Source organism: Hyperolius riggenbachi, chromosome 4, assembly GCF_040937935.1.
Source record: "Hyperolius riggenbachi isolate aHypRig1 chromosome 4, aHypRig1.pri, whole genome shotgun sequence".
NCBI classification, from domain to species: Eukaryota; Metazoa; Chordata; class Amphibia; order Anura; family Hyperoliidae; genus Hyperolius; species Hyperolius riggenbachi.
In genome coordinates this window covers 129,991,745-130,012,859 of record NC_090649.1, presented here as the reverse complement: position 1 = coordinate 130,012,859, position 21,115 = coordinate 129,991,745, and the positions used below count along the sequence as shown (strand labels likewise).

General features: G+C 41.5%; 1 protein-coding gene across 14 annotated transcripts in view; it reads right to left on the bottom strand.

Moving 5' to 3' along the window:
- The window catches only part of KIF1A (kinesin family member 1A), a 246,538-nt gene that overhangs the window by 88,516 nt on the left and 136,907 nt on the right, over nt 1–21,115 (bottom strand). For 5 of the 14 annotated variants that reach the window (XM_068280653.1, XM_068280654.1, XM_068280655.1 and 2 more), the window contains 13 exons: nt 19,244–19,443; nt 17,147–17,226; nt 16,096–16,171; nt 14,888–14,967; nt 12,636–12,742; nt 11,724–11,807; nt 8,651–8,831; nt 7,779–7,851; nt 6,583–6,676; nt 6,345–6,493; nt 5,427–5,605; nt 4,596–4,733; nt 2,723–2,950 (listed from right to left, as the gene is read on the bottom strand). In XM_068280653.1, the coding sequence (XP_068136754.1) occupies nt 2,723–2,950; nt 4,596–4,733; nt 5,427–5,605; nt 6,345–6,493; nt 6,583–6,676; nt 7,779–7,851; nt 8,651–8,831; nt 11,724–11,807; nt 12,636–12,742; nt 14,888–14,967; nt 16,096–16,171; nt 17,147–17,226; nt 19,244–19,443 (1,669 nt within the window). The remainder of the gene's footprint in view (nt 1–2,722; nt 2,951–4,595; nt 4,734–5,426; nt 5,606–6,344; nt 6,494–6,582; nt 6,677–7,778; nt 7,852–8,650; nt 8,832–11,723; nt 11,808–12,635; nt 12,743–14,887; nt 14,968–16,095; nt 16,172–17,146; nt 17,227–19,243; nt 19,444–21,115) is intronic. The other 9 variants (XM_068280657.1, XM_068280664.1, XM_068280665.1 and 6 more) reach the window with 3 other exon arrangements.

Sequence of the window (21,115 nt, the reverse complement as noted above, 5' to 3'; positions counted from 1 at the left end):
CACAGTGAGATCTGGGTTCGATTCCCAGCCATGGTATGATGTATACTGGTTTTTGAAATAGGATAATTCCCTGGCAGATGAGACCCTCCTCCCTCCGGTAGGAGGGAGGAGGGAATAGGTAGAAGGGTAGAAGGGTAGGAGGGAGGTGGGAGGAGGGAGATGTGAGGAGGTGGGAGGAGGAAGGAGACCCACAAGAGGCTAATTAAAATCTCTGTGGCAGCTGTCCCATAACTAATTAGTGTAGGCAGTCAAATGGTATAAGGACCTCGCTTGAAGGAGGGAGGGTGGGCAGGCTTACAGCAGTGAGACCAGTGTGTTTGGCAATAATGTGTCTGCTGACAGTGATATGGAGGGTCAAAGTTTTGCTCAATAGAGCATTATGGGGCGAATCGAACTTCTGCAAAAGTTCGCCTGATGCAGGTGAACGCGAACCCCCAAAGTTCGCCTGGAACCGTTCGCGACATCTCTAATCTGAATAGCATAACAGTGATATGACAGGTGAGATGAATGTGCTCATTAATAGAAAACATTTGTTATGTGGGTTTGTCAAGTTTGGGCCGGTGATATGCATCTACACATTCACAAGTGGAAGGGGGGGGGGGGGGGAGGCAGTTGACAGGTGGCCCTGAGTCTGATCAAAATTGAATAAAGACAAGCGGATCAGCTGAGGTCAAACTGAAGCTATACAGACTGTAAATTCACCTCGAACCGATACCAAACTGACAGTAAACCAAAATCAAAAGCCTGGGTGCACAAGCCATATAGTGAGCTAAAGTTAGTGTATACATTATGTATGGAATTGTATCATGAATACAATCAGCCTGAAACTTCATGTTTTATAATTCTGCTTATTAGTCAGTTACCTAGGTGCAAGCATTTATAGCTAATATATCATATTGTGCTATAGTGGTAAAGTAGTGGTATTCAATATTTGTTATGAATATATGAAAAGTAGTTATTATCATGAACAAACTGTGCTGCTCCCCTGTTTATATCTCTCTTACACTACCAGAGGTTTCTGTACTTGGCATCATGTAATTATTACACATGCAGAGGTAGGGTCCCAGTGTAAAACTCATACCAGGGACCATGGCTCTGTAGTTTTGCCAGTGGCACCCACTGTGACCTATCGAAAGCAGATCCTTCCTATTTATCTATACCTTGTAGAGGAAATACTCCTTTAAATGTAGGGATAGGAATGTTTAAGTTAGTCTTGTGTTGCCAGCCATGGGAACTTTGCCATGTCTTCAAATAGCTATAGAGAAAACCTGCTATCAGCGCACCATCTGATCCACCAGGAATTCGCTTATTACTCTTGTTAATCTTGCTACTGAAAAGTTCAAACCATTTTAACTATTAGTGGTACTTATATTTTTGATCTAATTCCCATAATTGTATATAACTTAGTACAGAGCAACACGCCATAGTGATACATGTTACTATACTTATACATCTGTCTTGGCTATAATTCCACTCTTTAGGAGAATGAGTCTCTTGCTGCTAATAGTATACTACACGATCAGCAGGTGTTATAACTGGCCTCTACGGAGCCATGCAAGCTGCTGATACTGCTTGAATCTATTACATCTATGTATAATTTACTGCTGATTATCATGTGCTTGAACTTTATGTCAAGCATTGATATGACCATTATATAACGAGAAAGAAACACGTGTATACATGTATTTGCAATTACAAAGGAACATTTACAGCCAGTGGTGGCAAGCTACAGGAAAGGCCAGCAACCTTCCTGAGGCTTTACAGGAAACCTGAAGTGAGAGGCGTGTGGTGGTAGCCATATTTGTTTCCTTTTAAACAATATGCTGATTTCTTTGGCTACAGAGGTGTCTGATTCACACACCTGAATTAAGCATAAGGCAAATCTAGCCTGAGCTGGGTCAGAGCACCTGATCTGCATGCTTGTTCAGGGTCTATGGCTAAAGCTAGCCACTAACGGTCCAATTTCTAGCGAAAAATCATTTGAGCGGAAGTGAACTATTGTAATAAATCGTTCACACCATCAACGAACCAATGTTTGTTTCCTATCACAACCAACAAGAAAATCCAAATTTTGGTTCGACGAAAAGTCATTCGGATGAAATTTTTTTCGATTGTGACCACCAATGGAGATTATTTAAAACCAATCCGATCAGAGTTTCTGATCGCCCGAACGATTTTTCGCTAGAAATTGGACCGTTAGTGGCCACCTTTAGAGTATAAGAGGCAGAGGATCAGTAGGACAGCTAGGCAATTTGTATTGCTTAAAAGGTAATAAATATGGCCTCTTAGTTCAAGTGTGCTTCTAGTCTATAACGGCTACTATTGTGATATATACCTGAAGATCAGATCACACACGCTGTGCAGACAGACTCAGGCAAGAGGGGCTCACACCTCTGCCTTATCTTAGTTAGGTCTTCGAAGAATGAATATCATACACATCCTGTATGTAATACTTATTAACAGTAATAGGAATTCGAAAAATGTGAAAATGTGTTTGCCTATTTACAAATTAAAAAAAGGAAATAAACATCATATTGAAATAAATTCAATTATACTTTCAATTTATAAGAAATACAGCATAATTCCTGCACACTACAGATCAGGGTATAATTGTGCAACTCTACCACATCTATGGGGCACACCAACAGTGCAGCTAAGTGTTGGTGCAACACCCTGAAAGAGCTGGTTACTTCCCAGCATGCTCTGGGCAGACCTGACGAACCTTCCCACTACACTGAATAGGGGGGAGCGGTCGTGAAACGGGTCGGATCTGACAGCACAGTAGGGATGCTCCTGGGATCCATCTTCCTCTTCCTCCTCATACTCCAAACCCTCCTCCTCTTCAAGCTGAGAGGCTGGCTCTGGGCCCTCGGAGCCAGGGCTTGAGAGGGTGGGGGAGGGGGTTATTTCGGCCATGCTGTCGCTCATGCATGTGGTGAATAAGGGAGAGCTGAGATCAGAAAGGGGGGAGGGGAAGGTTAGTACAAGACAGAACTGGCTGATCCGCACTGTTGGCTGGAAAACCCAGGGGAGTTTGGGAAGTGGGCTAAAGAAAAAAAATACTGGTGGTGACATTAGAAAAATGGCAGGCATACACAGGGGACTATAGATTTATGAATGAGTAACTACAAACCAATGGACAAAGAAAAAGTGGTGGCGTGGGAAGCATGGACAACAAGGTAAAGGGCCAGAATAATGTGTTTCTTTTCAGTAGTTTATATATTTAGAATACGATTTTGAGAATACGATTATTGACCAATATAACTGTACAGGTAATGACAGACATAAGATATAAAACATGAAAGATGTAAACATACTAAATTGTTTATTCCATATAAATGACACCAGAACATGGAACTGTCTCCTAGCAGTTAAAGGGGAACTGAAGAGAGAGGTATATGGAGGCTGTCATGTTTATTTCCTTTTAGACAATGCCAGTTGCCTGGCAGCCCTGCTGATCATCTGCCTCTAATACTATTAGCCATGGCCCCTGAACAACCATGCAGCAGATCAGGTGTTTCAGTGGTTCAGACTTATAAGTCTGATCTGACAAGACTAGCTGCATGCTTGTTTCTGGTTTTAATCAGATACTACTGCAGAGAAATAGACCAGCAGGGCCGCCAGGTAACTGGTATTGATTAAAAGGAAATAAACATGACAGCCTCCATATACTTTTCTCTTCAGTTCCCCTTTAATGTCCTAATAGAGCAGAGCAGACTTAGAACTATAAGAATATCTCCACATATGGTTTATATTGGACTCTAATACTATAATAGGACTATAACACTCTCTGAATGATAATTACATATGAGAATTAAATAATCAGCTTTGTATTCCACAGAGATGAAGTGATTCTAAATGGCTTATACACAATGCAATTTTCTCATCAGATCAACAGATCGATTGACAATTTCCAGCATGCCCGATCTGCTTCTGATCGAGAAAGAGATTAATTTTGAGATCAGTATGGCACAAAATTGATCCATTTCTAGATTGGAAGCAGATCAAACATGCTGGAAATTATTAATCAATCCATCGATTTGATGGGAAAATTGCATTGGTGTGTATAAGCCTTAAAGAGAACCCGAGGTGTGTTTAAACAATGTTATCTGCATACAGAGGCTGGATTTGCCTATACAGCCCAGCCTCTGTTGCTATCCCAAACCCCACTAAGGTCCCCCTGCACTCTGCAATCCCTCATAAATCACAGCCGTGCTGTGAGGCTGTGTTTACATCTGTAGTGTCAGTCTCAGCTGCTCCCCCGCCTCCTGCATAGCTCCGGTCCCTGCCCCCGTCCCTTCCCTCCAATCAGCAGGGAGGGAAGGGATGCAAGCGGGGACTGGAGTTCTGCAGGAGGCGGGGAGAGCAGCAGACTGACACTATAGAGATAAACACATCCAGCTCTGACAAGCTGTTTGTCAGCAGCATGGCTGTGATTTATGAGGGATTGCAGAGTGCAGGGGGACCTTAGGGGGGTTTGGGATAGCAACAGAGGCTGGGCTGTATAGGCAGATCCAGCCTCTGTATGCAGATAATATTCTTTAAACCCACCTCGGGTTCTCTTTAAGATACTGGAAAGTGACACAGAAGCTTACCTGCCCACCAGGCGGAACCACGGGAAGCGGTCATAGAAGGGGTCGCCTCCGGTCACCACGTTATCGCAGTCCTCACTCAGACCGGATGGGAGCTCAGCTGCACGGTCATACATCTCCCTCATCATATCCAACCGTTGCCTATAGGAAGTCACCAATCACATGTCAGGAACCAAAGGGTCAGCCTCAAAATCAATGTTAGAAATTATCAATTAAGCTGAAGAAAAGAAATATGGCTGTATACCGGTATTTGAATTATCAAAATGGGAGCATTTGATAAGGATTATCACAGCTACATTACTAACTGAACTCAACTGTTCCACAACCAATCTAACATAACTACAGTATATGACCAGTCCCTTTCCAGAATAATAACTAAAGTGACCTTAACTGAATAACCTTTATGGCAATGTGATAGGAGGAGCTGCATTATGTACAGTTTGTACTCATTTTATCCAACTTGAAAAATGCTGTTATAGGCTGGATAAATTAATAAAATAAATGCTATAGCCAACCCATGGCAGTTAGGGCTATTTCACACTACAAAAATACTGAAAAATCACAGTCACTAGGGTTTAGCAATTGTGATTTCCAGTGATTGCTCTTGCGATTCTTATTCTGGAAACTGGAATCGTAGCCTGATCGTTCCTGAAATGCTGCATGTAGCACTTTTGTGCTCACAATGTGGCAGTGTGAATGCCTCCATAGGGAGACACAGCGCACTCAAGTCGTGTGAGCGCAATCAGCATGGGATCATCCGCGGTGTGAAACAGCCTTGCACAATTCACAAAGGTCATAGTTACACCTGTAATGAAAGAAGAATGAAAGTCATACCTGAGTTTCTCTAGAGTCCAGTAGTGGGTGGCACCGTTCTTCTGGTCCTGGACTTCTACAGCCACAATGGTCCTTGGGAAGGGACGTTTCTCACGTTCAGAGTGAGCATCAGGGGGCAACAAGTCAGGCGGGAGCGGTGAATACAAAGTATCTGTCAGAAGTACAAACTGGAACTGAACCTAGGGAAGTCCAGCAACACAAGTTAGCCACAGAGTCAATTTAACGTCTGTCTTCATTTTATACGGTTATCTTTTCGATTCCTGGTAGATTTTTTTTATTATTAACCAGTACATTTTTATTATTTTAAGCATTAGTAAAACACATAAACTGGTTCATAGTGAGGAAAGATAGTAGTAAACAGTACAGACCAGGGCTGGATTTACCATACGGCACTGTAGGCACGTGCCTACAGGCGCCTGATGATGGAAAGGCGGCTCACTCCCCTCCCCCCATGCCTCCTTCCCTATTCAGAGTCCTGATGAGAGTGTAAATGAGAGGTTACTCACCCTGCTTTCGGAATTCCACTGACGAGATCTCCCTTCAGTCAGGGGCACCTCTAGCTACCTAATACAGAGCTTCCTCTAGCCACCTAATACTTGGGGGCACCTCTAGCTACTTAATACTGAGGGTACCTCTGGCTACCTAATACAAAAGGGGATGGCCAGTACACTTGCAGTGCAGTTTGGAGGGGGTTTGTAGGTTCATGGTTGGTGAAGTCTAGGGTGCCAGGACATATATCCTACAAGCAACCTTAGGAAAAAAGTAAACTGAATATGGGCCGGATTTATGATACAGACTACTGAAAAAAATATTTTTCATTGTATACTATACTAGACCAAATTGCACTCTTCAGTCCAATCTAGCCATTGTCATAAAACTGTAAAGTCTTAATGTTAATCACAATTTCTACAACAGTACCTTTTTCTTCAATTCTACACTGATTGCGTTGGCCTCTTTAAGGAAGATGGCATTGCCCCATAGCTGATCACGTAGAGAAGTGAACTGGTACCATTTCCATTTGCGAAAAGCCCATAGCGCTAGGTCATACTCCTGCTCTGTCCACTGAACTAAAACAAAAAAAATACAATCAAAATATTTGTACAAAATTAATATTTAACAGAGTTTGTGTATAGTTTCTCTAATGTTGTTTCCTTACCTTCATCTTCTGGCTCATCCTCTTCTTCAGTGACTTCAGTATAATACCTTGAATCCATCTGTCTTTGCAGTGCTTCCAGACGACTTTCATAATCCTATGGTATGTTAGAAAGGCATAGTTTTCTAAAGCAACTACAGATTGGATCAACAAGTAGCCTGCTATACAAGCTTTGTTCTGATAACTACTTAAAGTGAAACTTAAGATGAAAATAAACCGATGAGATAAAAAATTGCATCTATTCTACTCCTAGAAATAACTTCCCACACTTTTATGTTATGTTAAAAAAAAACTAAGAAAAATGTAGATTGATTGTTTTGTCTCAGCCCAATGAAACAGTCTATCCCCGTCTCAGAGTACTAAAATATATGAACTATTGTCCTCTTTTATCTATCCACTGCTCTCAGAAGCCCAGTTATCTGCCTAACATTATCTTATGGCTGTAATTCCTTATCAGTGATAGACACTATAGTCCCGACTGGAGAAAACTGCTGTCAGTTGCATAGCTGAATATTAAAGAGACTCTGTAACAAAATGTTGAGCCTTATTTTTTCTATTCTATAAGTTCCTATACCTGTTCTGATGTGGTCTGTCTTTCTGCAACCTTTTCTAGTTGCACTGTCTCTGTAATAAATCTTATCTTCTTTCCTCTGTCGTGTCTGTCAGCAAGAGGCTGGAATGTGTGGAATGTGCAGCACTGCTTGTCATTGGCAGAAGCTTTACACACCCCCTCCAAGCTCTGCATGAATCACACAGTAAGCTCCTCTCAGCCTATGATACTCTGGTTAGAAGCCAGTCATTTGTTTGTAAACACTGCCTAAAACTGTTAATTACAAGCCAGGATTGCAGCAGGGAGTGACAGAAACAGCACATAGGGGCACAGAGGAACATAAGGAATAGAATGGTATGCTTTTTATTGTAAGAATATTAGAGTACAGATTCTCTTTAACTCGTTCAGGCAGAGAAAGAAAAGCAACACAGCATATTTATTTGTGTGTTTGACACTTTACATACACATGTCTATCTCATCATGTCACATATCACTTAAGCTTCCCTTTAAGAACTAAGATTATGAATAGTTACAAAAGTCAAACACGATAATGGTATTCAAACATTGAAACAATCCAATATTATTTGTAGGGGTCATAAATATGGTGACTCAATCAGAAGAAAGACATATGAAAGAGTCAAAAGCTCACCAATCTTTGTTGCTCTAGGAGGTAATTTGCTTCTTCACGTTCCTTTCGGTACTGATCTTCTAGTTCCTGAAGCCTGATTAGGTGAGAATTAAAGGATTCTGTAAACCTTTTTTGCAGAACTACACAATGTAGCTTTATGGTAATCAGCAGGTGGTAAAAGATCAGCCTGACCTCCCCCTAGATTATGCATTACTAAGAACCACCATAACTTCTTCCACAACTCTGCAGAAGTTCTGACATCGCACACAACCCATTTAGAGATTGTTCCTTTTTCTAAGGAAAACAATAGATGGTTGGCTGGGAAGACTTTCCATTAGGCTTGAAGAAGTATATGACTGATAATAAATAGCTTCACATGTGAATACAAGGATTTGTATGGCTGTCTAACATAAGATAGTAAGTCAACTGTCCTACACCTCCTTCTAGAAGACCAAATCTACAGACCAGACTACAAAACCATAACTGAAAAGTTTGTCATTTGCTCTCAGACTTCATACTTTGGAGACACTGCAGTACCTATGTACATCAGATAATTGTTGCCTAGCTTAATTGCCAGTTGTTAGAATGGTAATGACTGTATATATTTATGGCCACCTACCAAGGTGCCTTGGCCAAGCCCTATTGAGGAATAGCTTACAGAGGTCTCCCTGGCTGCCTGGCATTCATTTAATGAAGTGAAACTGGCCTTTTTAGGCATTAACATGAAAGGTCAATGACCTATCTCAGTATATATCTGCAAAAGACCATAATCATGAACGATCTTCTGTCTAATGGCTTTCTGATGACCTAAAACACCCCATGTACACTCATGAAGGTCCAGTTTTATTTTAGCATTCACAGTAGACTCTTTTATAATTAGCCTTGCTGCGTACCTTTGCTCCATTTCTTGCTTCATATCTATTCCCTGCTTCTCAAGCAGCTCCCTCTGTGCAAAGGCCCAGTCCACGGGTTCCACCGGGGTCTCAGCACAGGGAGTGCGCTCTCTCTCCTGACGTGCTTGCTCTGGGTGGTTAAAGCGAAACACGTGGCTCTTACCCATGATTATTCGATTACCTGGGTGGAAAGATAAGAATAAATTAGCACAATCACTTTTCCCAAAATGAAAACTACAATAAAAATACTAAACAGTCTATAAACAGCATAATGTCTACTGTCCAAACTGAAAAGTAAGATGAATTGTTTAAAAAAGGAAGATTTACTATTACAGTGGGCCTACACCCCAATCCTTTCAATGAAGGACTCAGTAGACACAGTTGATGTGGAGACCACAATACTAATGGGATGACATTTTCTGTGTCACAATTGTGTATCCTGTCAGCTTCTTCCAGCAGCTCAAATTATTAGGAGCCATACACTCTCTGTGTTTCTGCTTTAGTTAAGCTATAACCACCTTCCTGGCTTCTACTGCCTCTTCCTTAAAGTGTAGCAAAGTAGTAATAAAAAATGGTTTCATACATACCTGGGGCTTCCTCCAGCCCCATGTCCCTAGATCACTCCCACGCCGCCGTCCTCACTCTTCTCCAGCTCTGGTACCGGGTCTCGTAAGTGCTGTCAGTCGCAGCCAGCGATACATAGAGGGCGCTCTTTTTCTGCGCAGACTGGCCGCGACTGACAGAACTTACGGGACTCAGTACCAGAGCTGGAGAAGAGTGAGGACGGCGTGGGAGCGATTCGCGGGCATGAGGCTGGAGGAAGCTTTATGTATGTATAAAGCTTTTTTTTTTATTTTGTCTCTGCCTTCCTTTAACATTGATGAAGGGTGTCTGGTCAATGAAACTCAGGTGACAAACCTCAGGAACCGGGAGAGGAAATAGGAAACGGAAAACACCAGGAGCCCCAGATAGTTTTAGTATTTTCAGGCAATGAAATAATGTGTGAAACAAATAGTACTTACAAATCTGGATTGCTATTAGGAAACCACAGTATTAGGCAGGTGGAAAATTCCATCTCCACACAGATTTAGTACAGTCTTCAGGATAGGCTGAGGATGGTCACACTCCAGAAAAAGGACCACTGGATAATTATCTCAGGGGACACCCCTTGGGGGAGGAGATAACTGTACACAAAATAGAAGGATGCACCCCAATGTAGTATGCAATAGGTTAACGTAGGTAATGAAACAGTCTTACCTCAGGTAGGAGGTTTAAGGATAATAATTTTATCAGACACAGGAAAGGACAACGCATTTCGTGGGACCTACCCGCTTCCTCAGGTCTACAGTACAGTGTCTTATGCACACACACGAACTGTGAGTACCTAGCAGTCCATGCATGCAGCTGCATAAGACACTGTACTGTAGACCTGAGGATGCAGGCAGGTCTGTGAAACACGACATCCTTTCCTTATGTTTAATAAAATTATTAACCTTAAACCTCCTACTTGAGGTAAGACTGTTCCAATACCCACGTTTACGCATTGCATACCACATTGGGGCCTCTCTCCTAATTGTGTCTTTGTTAACATTGGAAGAGTCAAAGTAGAACTAGGGGAGTGACATTTTCTATTCATTTTCCTCAAAATAGTAATGTGGCATTACTGTATTGAGTTGTGCCTTGCCTATTTATGTAAAATCACATTATTTAACTGAGCTGAATGACAGTTTTGCGCAACATACTCCCTCTGTACACACTCTGTGTTCATACTTCATCCTACCACCGATTACTGAATTTAAAAGAGCCTAAGCGCTTTGAGACCTATGGGAGAAACCAGAAATGTTATTATTCTAAAGTCCACATAACTATTTCTTCACCCCATGTAATTATCCTGGTTTATCTTTTATCCAAAGTCATTTCATGTTTGACAAAAATCACAGCTTTGTCCCAGTTCCTGTACTGGACACTGGAAAGAGCCATGTTATATGGTCATATCATATCCAGTATAGGCAGAGCTATTCAGCAAGGAAAGCACAGCACTCTGATTCTTGCAATCAATGTAGCTGTCACACAGACTCACATAGAACTGTTTATACCCTTTATTTAGGTTTGTCTTCTGCACTTCTTAAATCAAAGAACAGAATCCTCACAGTGGGAGCTCAAATAAAAGGCTCCAGGTGTGAAGTAAAATTATATAGAAAAGGTAGATTTTTATGGTTACAGTGTCATTAGCTATAATAATTTATGTCTGTCCCATAGGATTAATTAGTGAGCCATCGTGGCAGATATTAAACTGACAAACGAAGAATGAGTGCATTTTCTTCTCATTGTGGACATCACTCCCTTGTCCACAGCTTTGCTGCACCATCACCTTTCACTCCACAGAACATAACAGACTGCTCAGCAGGTGACAAGCAGCATGTTTGTATTTCTGTCACTTGGAACTATGAAGCATAATATTTTTCAATGATAAATTCTGCTTGCCTTAAGTCTTATTAAACATTTCAGGCATTTATTTTAAACAACAGTCCTTTCTTAACAACTACACCACTGTGATAAATTTATTAGAAAAAGGGGGAAATTTTGTCTGTAATTCCACTTTACATTATATTAAAGCCCTAGTAGTGCATCCTCCCTGATTTTTCATTGTTAGTAAAGGTAAATGAGATTGCATCCTCTGCACGGAACCATCACCGTACCCTACTCATATGTGCCCCCTCCTAGTTCCTCCATCACTACCTCATGTAGGTCATCATGAGAGGGGAGGAGTTTGGTTATCTCATAGACTGTGTGGTCCAGTCCAGCCATTATCACAGGAAGCCGACATTGTTATCCCAGCTAGGTAGGCAAGTTAAATAAAATGCAAAAATGGTTTACGGGCAATGCACAAAACTTCATGCATTGCAAATTATGATATATTCCACACAATATACATTGATAAATATAGTTTTAATATGTTTACAGTACCAAGTTGCTAATCTTGTAATACTGTAGTTAAAACGGGTTTAGTAATAGCTACAAGTTAGTTATATGAGATGTGATCCAGTCAGAATGGAAACAGAAGTACTCTCACCAGATCTCAGAATAATTGCCTCCGTCACTTTCTTCCCATTCACATACGTGTCTGCTCCTTCACACGGCTCCAGGGTTACCACCACTGTGAGGACACATCAAAATACTGGATGTCAATCAGGAACAACTTTCTGAGCACACGGCAAGCAATGCAAACTGCTACAATATACGGTACATTATGTCTATTATACCATGTGCTCTTTATATCTATAGTGATGAACAAAAAATACTCCTAACAGAAAAATCTCCACTGATCTAGGGAGGAAATTAAGTTTAGCCTATCAAAGCTTCTAATGGAAAGTTAGGAAACCAGCTGGCAGATATCTAATTAGCTAGGCTCGGTTTCTTTTTCTTCCTTAAAGGGAAGGTTCAAGCAAAAAAAAAAAATGAGATTCACTTACCTGGGGCTTCTACCAGCCCCATGTAGCCATCCTGTGCCCTTGTAGTCACTCACTGCTGCTCCAGTCCCCCGCTGGCAGCTTTCTGACCTCGGAGGTCAGGGCCACATTGCATACATTTTTACGCATTCCAGCTAGTGCAGAAACAAAAATTTACGCGTTTCACCACTAACGCGTAAAAATGTATGTGTTAATGATCCTGCACTAGCGGGAATGTGTAAAAATGTACGCAATTTGGCCCTGACCTCCGAGGTCAGAAAGCTGCCAGCGGGGGACTGGAGCAGCAGTGAGTGACTACGAGGGCACAGGATGGCTGCATGGGGCTGGTAGAAGCCCCAGGTAAGTGAATCTCATTTTTTTTTTTTTTTGCTTGGACCTTCCCTTTAAGCTCAGTTTCTTTTTCTTCCATAGTTAACTGGAAATTTGCATGAAAGTAGAATATTTTTAGAATTGAAGAAAATGGATTCAGTTTTTTATTTATGGTGTTTAATTTAATATAGGATAAAATATATTACCTGACCCACAGGGCAAAGTATCGCTGCAGAAAATACAGTGTTCTTCTCGGATAAAATGACCACTCAGGACAATATCTTGTCTCCTTTCTACATCCTCGCGCCCAACTCTGTGACAAGAATAATTTAACAAATCATATATAATCTGCCTGAAATCACTCCTGCTTCATCTCAGATCAGCTATGTGATGTGAGAGCTGTGGTAGATAAAAAACGAAAAAAACCACAGAGACACCGGGAGCCCCTATAGTATATTATCCTTATAAGACGGTTTAGGTGTATAAAAAAGTACTACTCACAAGTGTGGGTTGCTGATAGGCAACCACTCAAATGGGCATGTGGGGAAGTCCCGTCCCCACTCGGTCTTTTCTGTGGATGGTCGCAGCTCCTTTGGAAAAAACTTTTTTGCCACAGATTTGTGGCAGAAAATAACACTCCCACTGTGTGGGATGCTATGCATCAATTGTGAAGACAGTAGGAGGCGCCCTTGTTGTTTGTTCTGTGATACTGCATCAAATCACGTGTATGGTAAATAATATAATATTAATCGCCTACCTTATGAATAACCACTTCATTCAGTAGGTAAGATGAAAAACATTTATTGGTAGGAAGCACTCGGGACTACGCGTTTCGCGGCATAAACCGCTTCATCAGGTCAAAATATGGTGCTGTATGGTCAGTATGAATGATCTGGGCACCAGAATGATCTGGTATTGAATTCAGAAACCCAAAGTATCCCGGAGACCACACTTCAGCAACCAAGCAAATGGACAGGATCACCGGAAGTTAACTTCCAACAAGCCAGGAGGAGGAACCAGTCAGGTGACGTGTGCCGTGAAGTCCAAGTAAGTAACTTCCGCGTGACACTGTCCACTTGTTCGGGTGCTGAAATGTGGTGTTCGGGATAATTCAGGTTTCCGAATTCAATATCCTGAATTTGAAAACCAACACTAATAATTATATGGACAAACTGGGCTTATTTAGCTTGGAGAAAAGCCCAGTGAGAGGTAACCTGATTAACATGTATAAATACATTAGAGGACAATATAAAAGTTTGGCAGATTTGCTTCTTGTCCCTAGGGTTGTACAATGGATAAGGGGACTTGATCTGTGTATGGTGGGAAAAAAAATTGCCATCTATTTACAGCGAGAGTGGTTAAAATCTGAAAAATCTTGCCTCAGGAAGCCGTTATGGCAAACTCTATGGGCTTGATTCACAAAAGAGTACTAACTGTTAGCACGACCGTTTTCGCACAAATTTTCGCATTGCGCGCGCTCGCAAAGTTTTCACGTTAAACGATAACGGTTTCACGCGAAAACGCAAATTTTACCGCGAAATCGATAACGTTTTCATGCAAAATGTTATCGTTTCGCGCGAAAATTCGCGATCGCGCGCAATGCGAAAATTCACGCGAAAACGGCCGTGCTAACAGTTACCACTCTTTTGTGAATCAAGCCCTATATCTACCATAACTGTCATATATATACATAGGGCATCCACGGCTATAATTATTAGGTCATTCCCAGGAGAGTAGATCCAGGGATATATCTGACTGCCATCTGGAGTCGGGAAGGAATTTTTCCCTTAAAGCTAATTGGCCAAGGCCTTGTAATGCTGGATTAACACCATACAATTTTTTTTCAGATTTACCTGCCAGATTGATTCTTTCCAGCATGTCCGATCTGAGAATCGATAGATTTTTTTTAGCGATTTTCTCACCAATTTTCCTTCGTTTCTACGGAAATCGGTCCGAAAATCGCTAAAAAAATTGATCGATTCTCAGATTAGACATGCTGGAAATAATCGATCTGGCAGGTAAATCTGCCGAAAAATTTTATGGTGTGGATCCAGCATAAGGTTTTTTGCCTTCCACTGGATCAACTGGTATATGTGCGGGTTCAGGATGGTGTTTTTGTTTTTTTCTAGTTGAACTTGATGGATGGAAGTCTTTTTTCAACTAAAATACCTATGTAACTATGTAAAAATCCAAAATCCCTATGTTGTGATGACAAAGTTTTGGGTGTGGTAGGGGCTACTTTTATGCCTAATAGGATTATAAAGGCTTGAGTTGCATTTTAGTATGTATGTTTTAGTATGTTCTACTGCATCTGGTAAATCACAAACATGATATGAACACGGCACGACTGTCACACATTCACATACTAATTCTTGTACAATATACTTCTGCAATATGCTTGTACATATTTATTAAACAGTTACAAGAATATTATGAAGTCGATTTTTATTTTTCTCACCTAGTGATGCCATCCTTGATATAATACAAGAGACACTCTGACATCAGAGGATCTTCATTGAGGTTCACCAGGTGAGGAGTCTGGGACACAGAGAACAATGATGATATCATTATACGCGAACACACTGAATGCCGAGCAAGTATATCCCAACACATTTACTTATCCACTGCTGCCTAACATTTGGTCCTGAGACATGCAGAAGAATGATTTTAGAGGACAGGTCCCACTATCATCATAAATAGATATATTTATAGAAATTTTAGGATTTGAAGAAAAGCAGTGGAGGAGAGACAGACACTGCACACCAGATCTGCACCAACCTCCTTGGGAGAATAAACCCCAACAAGTTCTGAGCACTTTTCCACCACTGGAGGGCTGAACTGATAATCCCATGGAATGGGGAATGGAGGGGTTGGAGAGAAAACAATGAAAACTCAACAACATAAGGACTAGACAAAAAAAAAACCAACCTAGTCCCTGACCATTTTAATGTATTGGGGTTTATATCTAATTAGGTGTAATACTCAGGGACCCTAATTCGATATAAACCCCAATACATTAAAATGGTACTTTTCCTCAACTTTTACTACATAATACCTTACAACTATTTGCAATTTGTGGCCACAGTTAGCTATTTACTACCCTACATGCCCTGTTCTAATGATCTTCTAATCTCATCCACCCTAGTAACCTCTTCACACTTTTCCATACAAGATTTCTCACATGCCTCTTCTCTTCTCTGGAACTCCCTCCCTAAATCATTTTACCATTTGCCCTCACCTGAATTCTTTAGACATGTCTTAAAAACTCACATTTTCAGGCAAGCGTAAAATCGGATATATGCCATTTTACACAGTTAATGACTGGTTATTGCATCTAACTAAGCTTTCAGGTTATGGTGAAAACTGTTTCGGTCGTTATAGGATATTGGATTTCAGTCTAGCGAAATGCAAAGCAATAATGCCCTATCTCGGTGATGGAGATATACTTCAGATGCAAATACAAAAGATTGAATCAGTTTCACACATCCAGCTGAACTATAATTAAAGAACTGCAGTGGATGCTATGGCTGTTATCTTCTACTCAAAAAGAAATTAAAAGTTTAACAAAGGATTATCACAGTACTCTATTAATATAAATTACATTTCATTCAGTTAATGAATGGTATCAGAAATATTGTATAATCTAATTAATTAATGAAGGTTTACCTTTTTAGGTGAAAAGACTCCAAGTGTTCCTCCATCTTCTCGCATGGCCACTCCCATCTCTGCTAACAGCGCCTCCCTGTGGAGAGAGGACAACAACACATGGGTCTTATCAGGGGCGGAGCTATTAAATATTAATCATGTTGAAACCAATAAATATTGAAAATGCCTGCTCTTTTCCTGCCCCCGTGCATCACGGCTTGTGGCTGCGGACCCCTCCTCCATCTTGCCACTCATCACTGCTTGATACTGCTGCCCCCCTTCCCATATGTCACTGCCTAAGGCTGCTGCTCTCCTCCACACATCCACACATGCTTTACTGCCCGAGGTAGCTTCCCCCCATGTCTGCCTGAGGCTAATGCCCTCCCTCCTCCTTCCATGCGTCACTGCCTAAGGCTGCTGCTCTCCTCCACACATGCTTTACTGCCTGAAGAAGCTTCCCCCTTATGTCTGCCTGAGGCTAATGCCCTCCCTCCTCCTCCCATGCACCACTGCCTGAGGCTGCTGCACCCTTCTCTCCCCATGCACAACTGCCTGAGCCTGCTTCCCACTGCTCACCCCCCTCCCTTTCCTATCATCACTGGCTGAGGCTGCTGCTCCCCTCCTCCTCTCTGGCGTCACTCCCTTAGGCTGCTGCACCCCTCCCCTCCTCATGCATCATTGCCTGAGGCTGTCTGTGGCTGCTGCCAGCCCTCACCTCATGGAAGGGCCGTCCTCATAGCACAGGGCTTCTGTATGACTTTTTTGCTGACGATGCAGCTGTGTGTCTATCTCAGCCTTAAATGTGTTACTTTCTCAGATCCATAGCTAATATAATGTATTGCAATTCAATGGGGCTGCCATTTTTAGATGTGGGGTATGAAAAACAAAGCTGTGTAACGTCTCAAAATCCACAATAAAAAAAACGAAAATGTTATAAATCTCTCCGTCCCAGGACATATTACTCCTCATATACAGTGACATTAAAGCTGTAGTGTGGTAAGTGCAGGGTTTGGGTTGGTAGGAATAACGGGGTAATGCACCAATCATCACACTCACAGCTAGCGGTAGTTACCTGTCCATGCGAATAGCCTCTGTGCGACGCAGCTTCTCCTCCCAGGTCTCATTTAGCTCAGCAATGATCTTTTCTGTCTCCTGTACAGTGGATGAGCTTTGGTTAGTGGAAATTGCTAAAGACATTTAAAGACTTTCACAAGCAACGAGTAAAATTCAGTCCAGTTGTTCACAAATGGAGGCTGCTCAATGATTTACAGCTTTCCACTTATAAGCATCTGTAGAGAGCTATGTGAAGTTTAAAAGAGAAATGCTACACTCCTAAATCAATGGCCCAGCCCTTTCCATCACCTTCTCATTCTATCCCTGGTACATTTTCCTAAAAAGGGGCATTTGTAATTCCTGCATGAGCAGGGAGTATAACAGGAAGTGATGCAAAGCTGAGCACCAGAAAAAAAATGGTTGTAGATTCTGCAGTGGCGGCACTGAATCCCCGTGGTTTTATTCTGCCTCCATGTTCTTTAGTGTTTTCAATTGATTGTTTCTTTATGCGTCTTTTGAGTGTAAAGGTTCACATTGCACAAGAACTGATAGCCCCAGTTCCTCTTTTTTTAATGTAAAGAATTTTGCCTAATAGGCTGTCAATATCTGTGTGTATCTAGAAAAGAATGTGACCAACCCCCCAACAGATAAAAGGAAAAAAAGAAAAGTGGAAGAAGGAAAAGAAGACGCTCTGGCTCTTGCTTTATACTGCTAGAGTCCCAGGTTCCATGCATGTGCCATATAGAGTAGTATATATGTTCTGCCCATATATGTGTGGGGATCCTGCAGGAGCAATGGTTCCCTCCTGAATCCCCAATACATACTGGTAAAATAACTGTTTTTAACTCAAACTGACTCTAGACTAGAGTAGGTATGTTAGAATTTGATTCCGAATAAACCAGGTGTCAGGCAGCCACATGTTTATATCTAGATAGTGGGGAGTTCTACTGAGATGGGAGGTCCATCAAACCTCCCATACAACAGTCCGCACAATGCCAAAACTTCTCATACAGAACTCAACCCTTCCACGGATAAATATCTAACTTCTTTATTGCATTTCATAATGCAAGTACAGCATACAAACAGCACCGTTTCGGGCCAGTTGCCCTTTGTCAAGTGCTTTAACTGTTTTTTACTCAAACTGACCCTAGACTAGAAGGAATTAGAATTTGATTATCAAGTCTAGATTTATAGTTTTTCTGCACTTAGACATACTTTGTTGTGACCCCTCCATCACCTGCCCCACCATCTCCATCTTCCTTTTTATGTGTAGCAGCTCCCCTCTTCTATGTGCTGCTCCATGTATGTAACCTCCCTATTACATTTGTAACCTCTTCTTCCATATAAAGGCCTCCTTCTTTCATGCCCAGTCACCCCCTGGGCCTTTGTGACCTTCTCAGATGTCCAGCATTGGTTGGGACATTGGATTATGAGCCTCTTTAATTTACTCTGTAAATCACTGCAGAGCATGTGCCCATGCTATAGAAGAAAATATATTTAAATAATATTTATAATTGCATGTTTTCAAATCTACAGCAAATTCACCATGGCTAAGCCATAGAACAGGTTTTTGTGGATCAAAATGACCAAAGCAACTCCAAAACAATATTTGAAGGAGTTAGCCATTAAAGTGAAGCAAGCACCATTTTAGCACCCAGGGCATCTCAAAAGAACATTAAAAATGCTTGCCAATAATGTCATTAATAAAAAAAAAAACCTTTAATTTTAACTCTTCTTTTTACATTAAAAAATTAGCAGAGACCTATCCAACCTCAGAAATTTCAGGCAGGGACTGTTGTAATTATTTTATTGCACACATTAGCAGAGAGCAAACAAAAGCTTTCATCAGTGGGGAGTGGGGGGGCATAGGCTACTAAGCTTCAAAGAGTTTAGAGAAGTCACAGATGCCATCTTCACACCTTCCCCTGGATAAATAATGGGCTGCTAGAAGGGGAGGGGGGAACACGGCAGCTCCTATAGGTATTAGAAAAGAAAAAGTTGCGCTTGGTTCCCTTTAAACACCTCTATATACGCAATATCAAGTGTAGATTTCCTGTACTTGTACCATTTTAACCTCTAAATCATATACTTTACAAAAAGTATTTTATAAACCTACCTTGAGCCTCTCAATGGCTTCCTCACTGCCAGGAGTAAAGGCGAGTCGTTCGTGCAGGCTGCAAACAGACGCAGCTCGACTGGACAAACCAGACATGGAGGACGAGGGGCTCATGCCTGTCAGGGCATTTACGGCTGTGAAGAGATTGTCAGCACCATGACGCGTGTGTAGAATATTGGCGTTATCCACAGGACACACGTCTAAAAAGAGCAGGAGCCAGAGAAAGGGTGCAGGGAGATACCAAACCAAACGGGAGGGGGAACAGGAAATGAAGAATCGGGAGAGTGCACAATGTAATGGGCAGGACAGACAATATGCAAATGTGGGACACAGTGGAGTTAAAGTACAGACATATAAATAAAAAGGAAAAAAAATCAGATGTAAAGTAATTAAAAAAAGTACAATATATGTTGTAAATAATAATTAGTGAGTTAATTATAGTATTGCATAAATGAAAAATAAATGGCATTATAGTGAAACCAGTTGACATTTGGGATGGAGATGGAAAGATTAGAATGAGTATTTACAAAAGGGATAAGGGAGTGAGGACAAGCGAGAAAGCGAGAAGAGAAATCTTGGTTTGGATGTGGAAAATACATCAAAAGAGGAGGACACCACAAACAGTGTGTATCATATGATACATCCCACTATCATGTGAGGTGTACACTATGTATCATATTGTAAAAGTACACAGAAAACAGTTGGGCTGCACACAAAATGAACTACTGTATGTCTACAGATGTCACACGTATTTGACAGGTAAATGCAATTAAACACAACATCGAAAGAGGCTATAAACTTCAATCAGAGCCGGGACAAGGTCCTCCAGCACCCAAGGCTGAGACACCAAAGTGCGCCCCTCCATCCCTGCCACCCCAGCCATCACACACTGATTGCTATTAGACTAAGAGGCGCCACAGGGCCCACAACCTCCCCAACACCTTAATATCTAGTTATATGGCTTGCAGTCACTGCCATGTATCCCCTTTTCTTATTTCTTTCTGCTTCAAACACAATTAGGAATGACAGCTGAATGAATTCTGCGCCCCCTCCTACACTGCGCCCTGAGGCTGGAGCCTCTCCAGCCTATGCCTCGGCCCGGCTCTGACTTCAATTACACATTTCTAAAGACAAACATAAAATATATACATTATACTGTAATGTTTTAGAAACATGTTGGAACTGGAAATATACAAAAGTGATATAGTTGAGGGTGGTGGTGGGGTGGTTAATATTTTGAAACAAAATACTTCCTATCAACTACGCCACAGCTTACAAACCAAGAATTTGGTGTTTGATCTGTTACATTATTTTCTTTTTGTTTTAACCACTTCATTTCAGGCCTTTCTAAGAAATACCAATGTTTTAATGTTTCATAGTCTTTGCTCAATGACACAGTCTTTGATGTATGCCAGAGCTAAAAACTTTGAAATATTGACCTTTTTTATGTATTTCCTGCTCTCAGAAGCTATTTTGTGGCAAGAATGTGCCTTATGACTGTTATCCCTTTATCAGTGAGGGTTACACTACAGTCCAACTAGGTCCTGTACTGCACATACATGTTTATCTCATTATTTTGTTTTCACATAGGTATTCCTTTAACTCTTTTAACCTCCTGGGCGATACAATAACAGCGCCAGGGGGACGGGGCAGCACTTTTTTTAATGATTTCCTTAATTTAATCAGCGCTAGCTACATGATAGCCGCTATGCAGCGGCATCCCTCCACCCCTTCCGATCGCCTCTGGCGATCAGAGCAAACAGGAAATCCCGTTCAGAACGGGTTTTCCTGTTTGGCTTCCCCCATCGCCATGGCGACTATCACGATGACGTCATCAACGTTGTGACGTCAAAGGGAGTCCCGATCCACCCC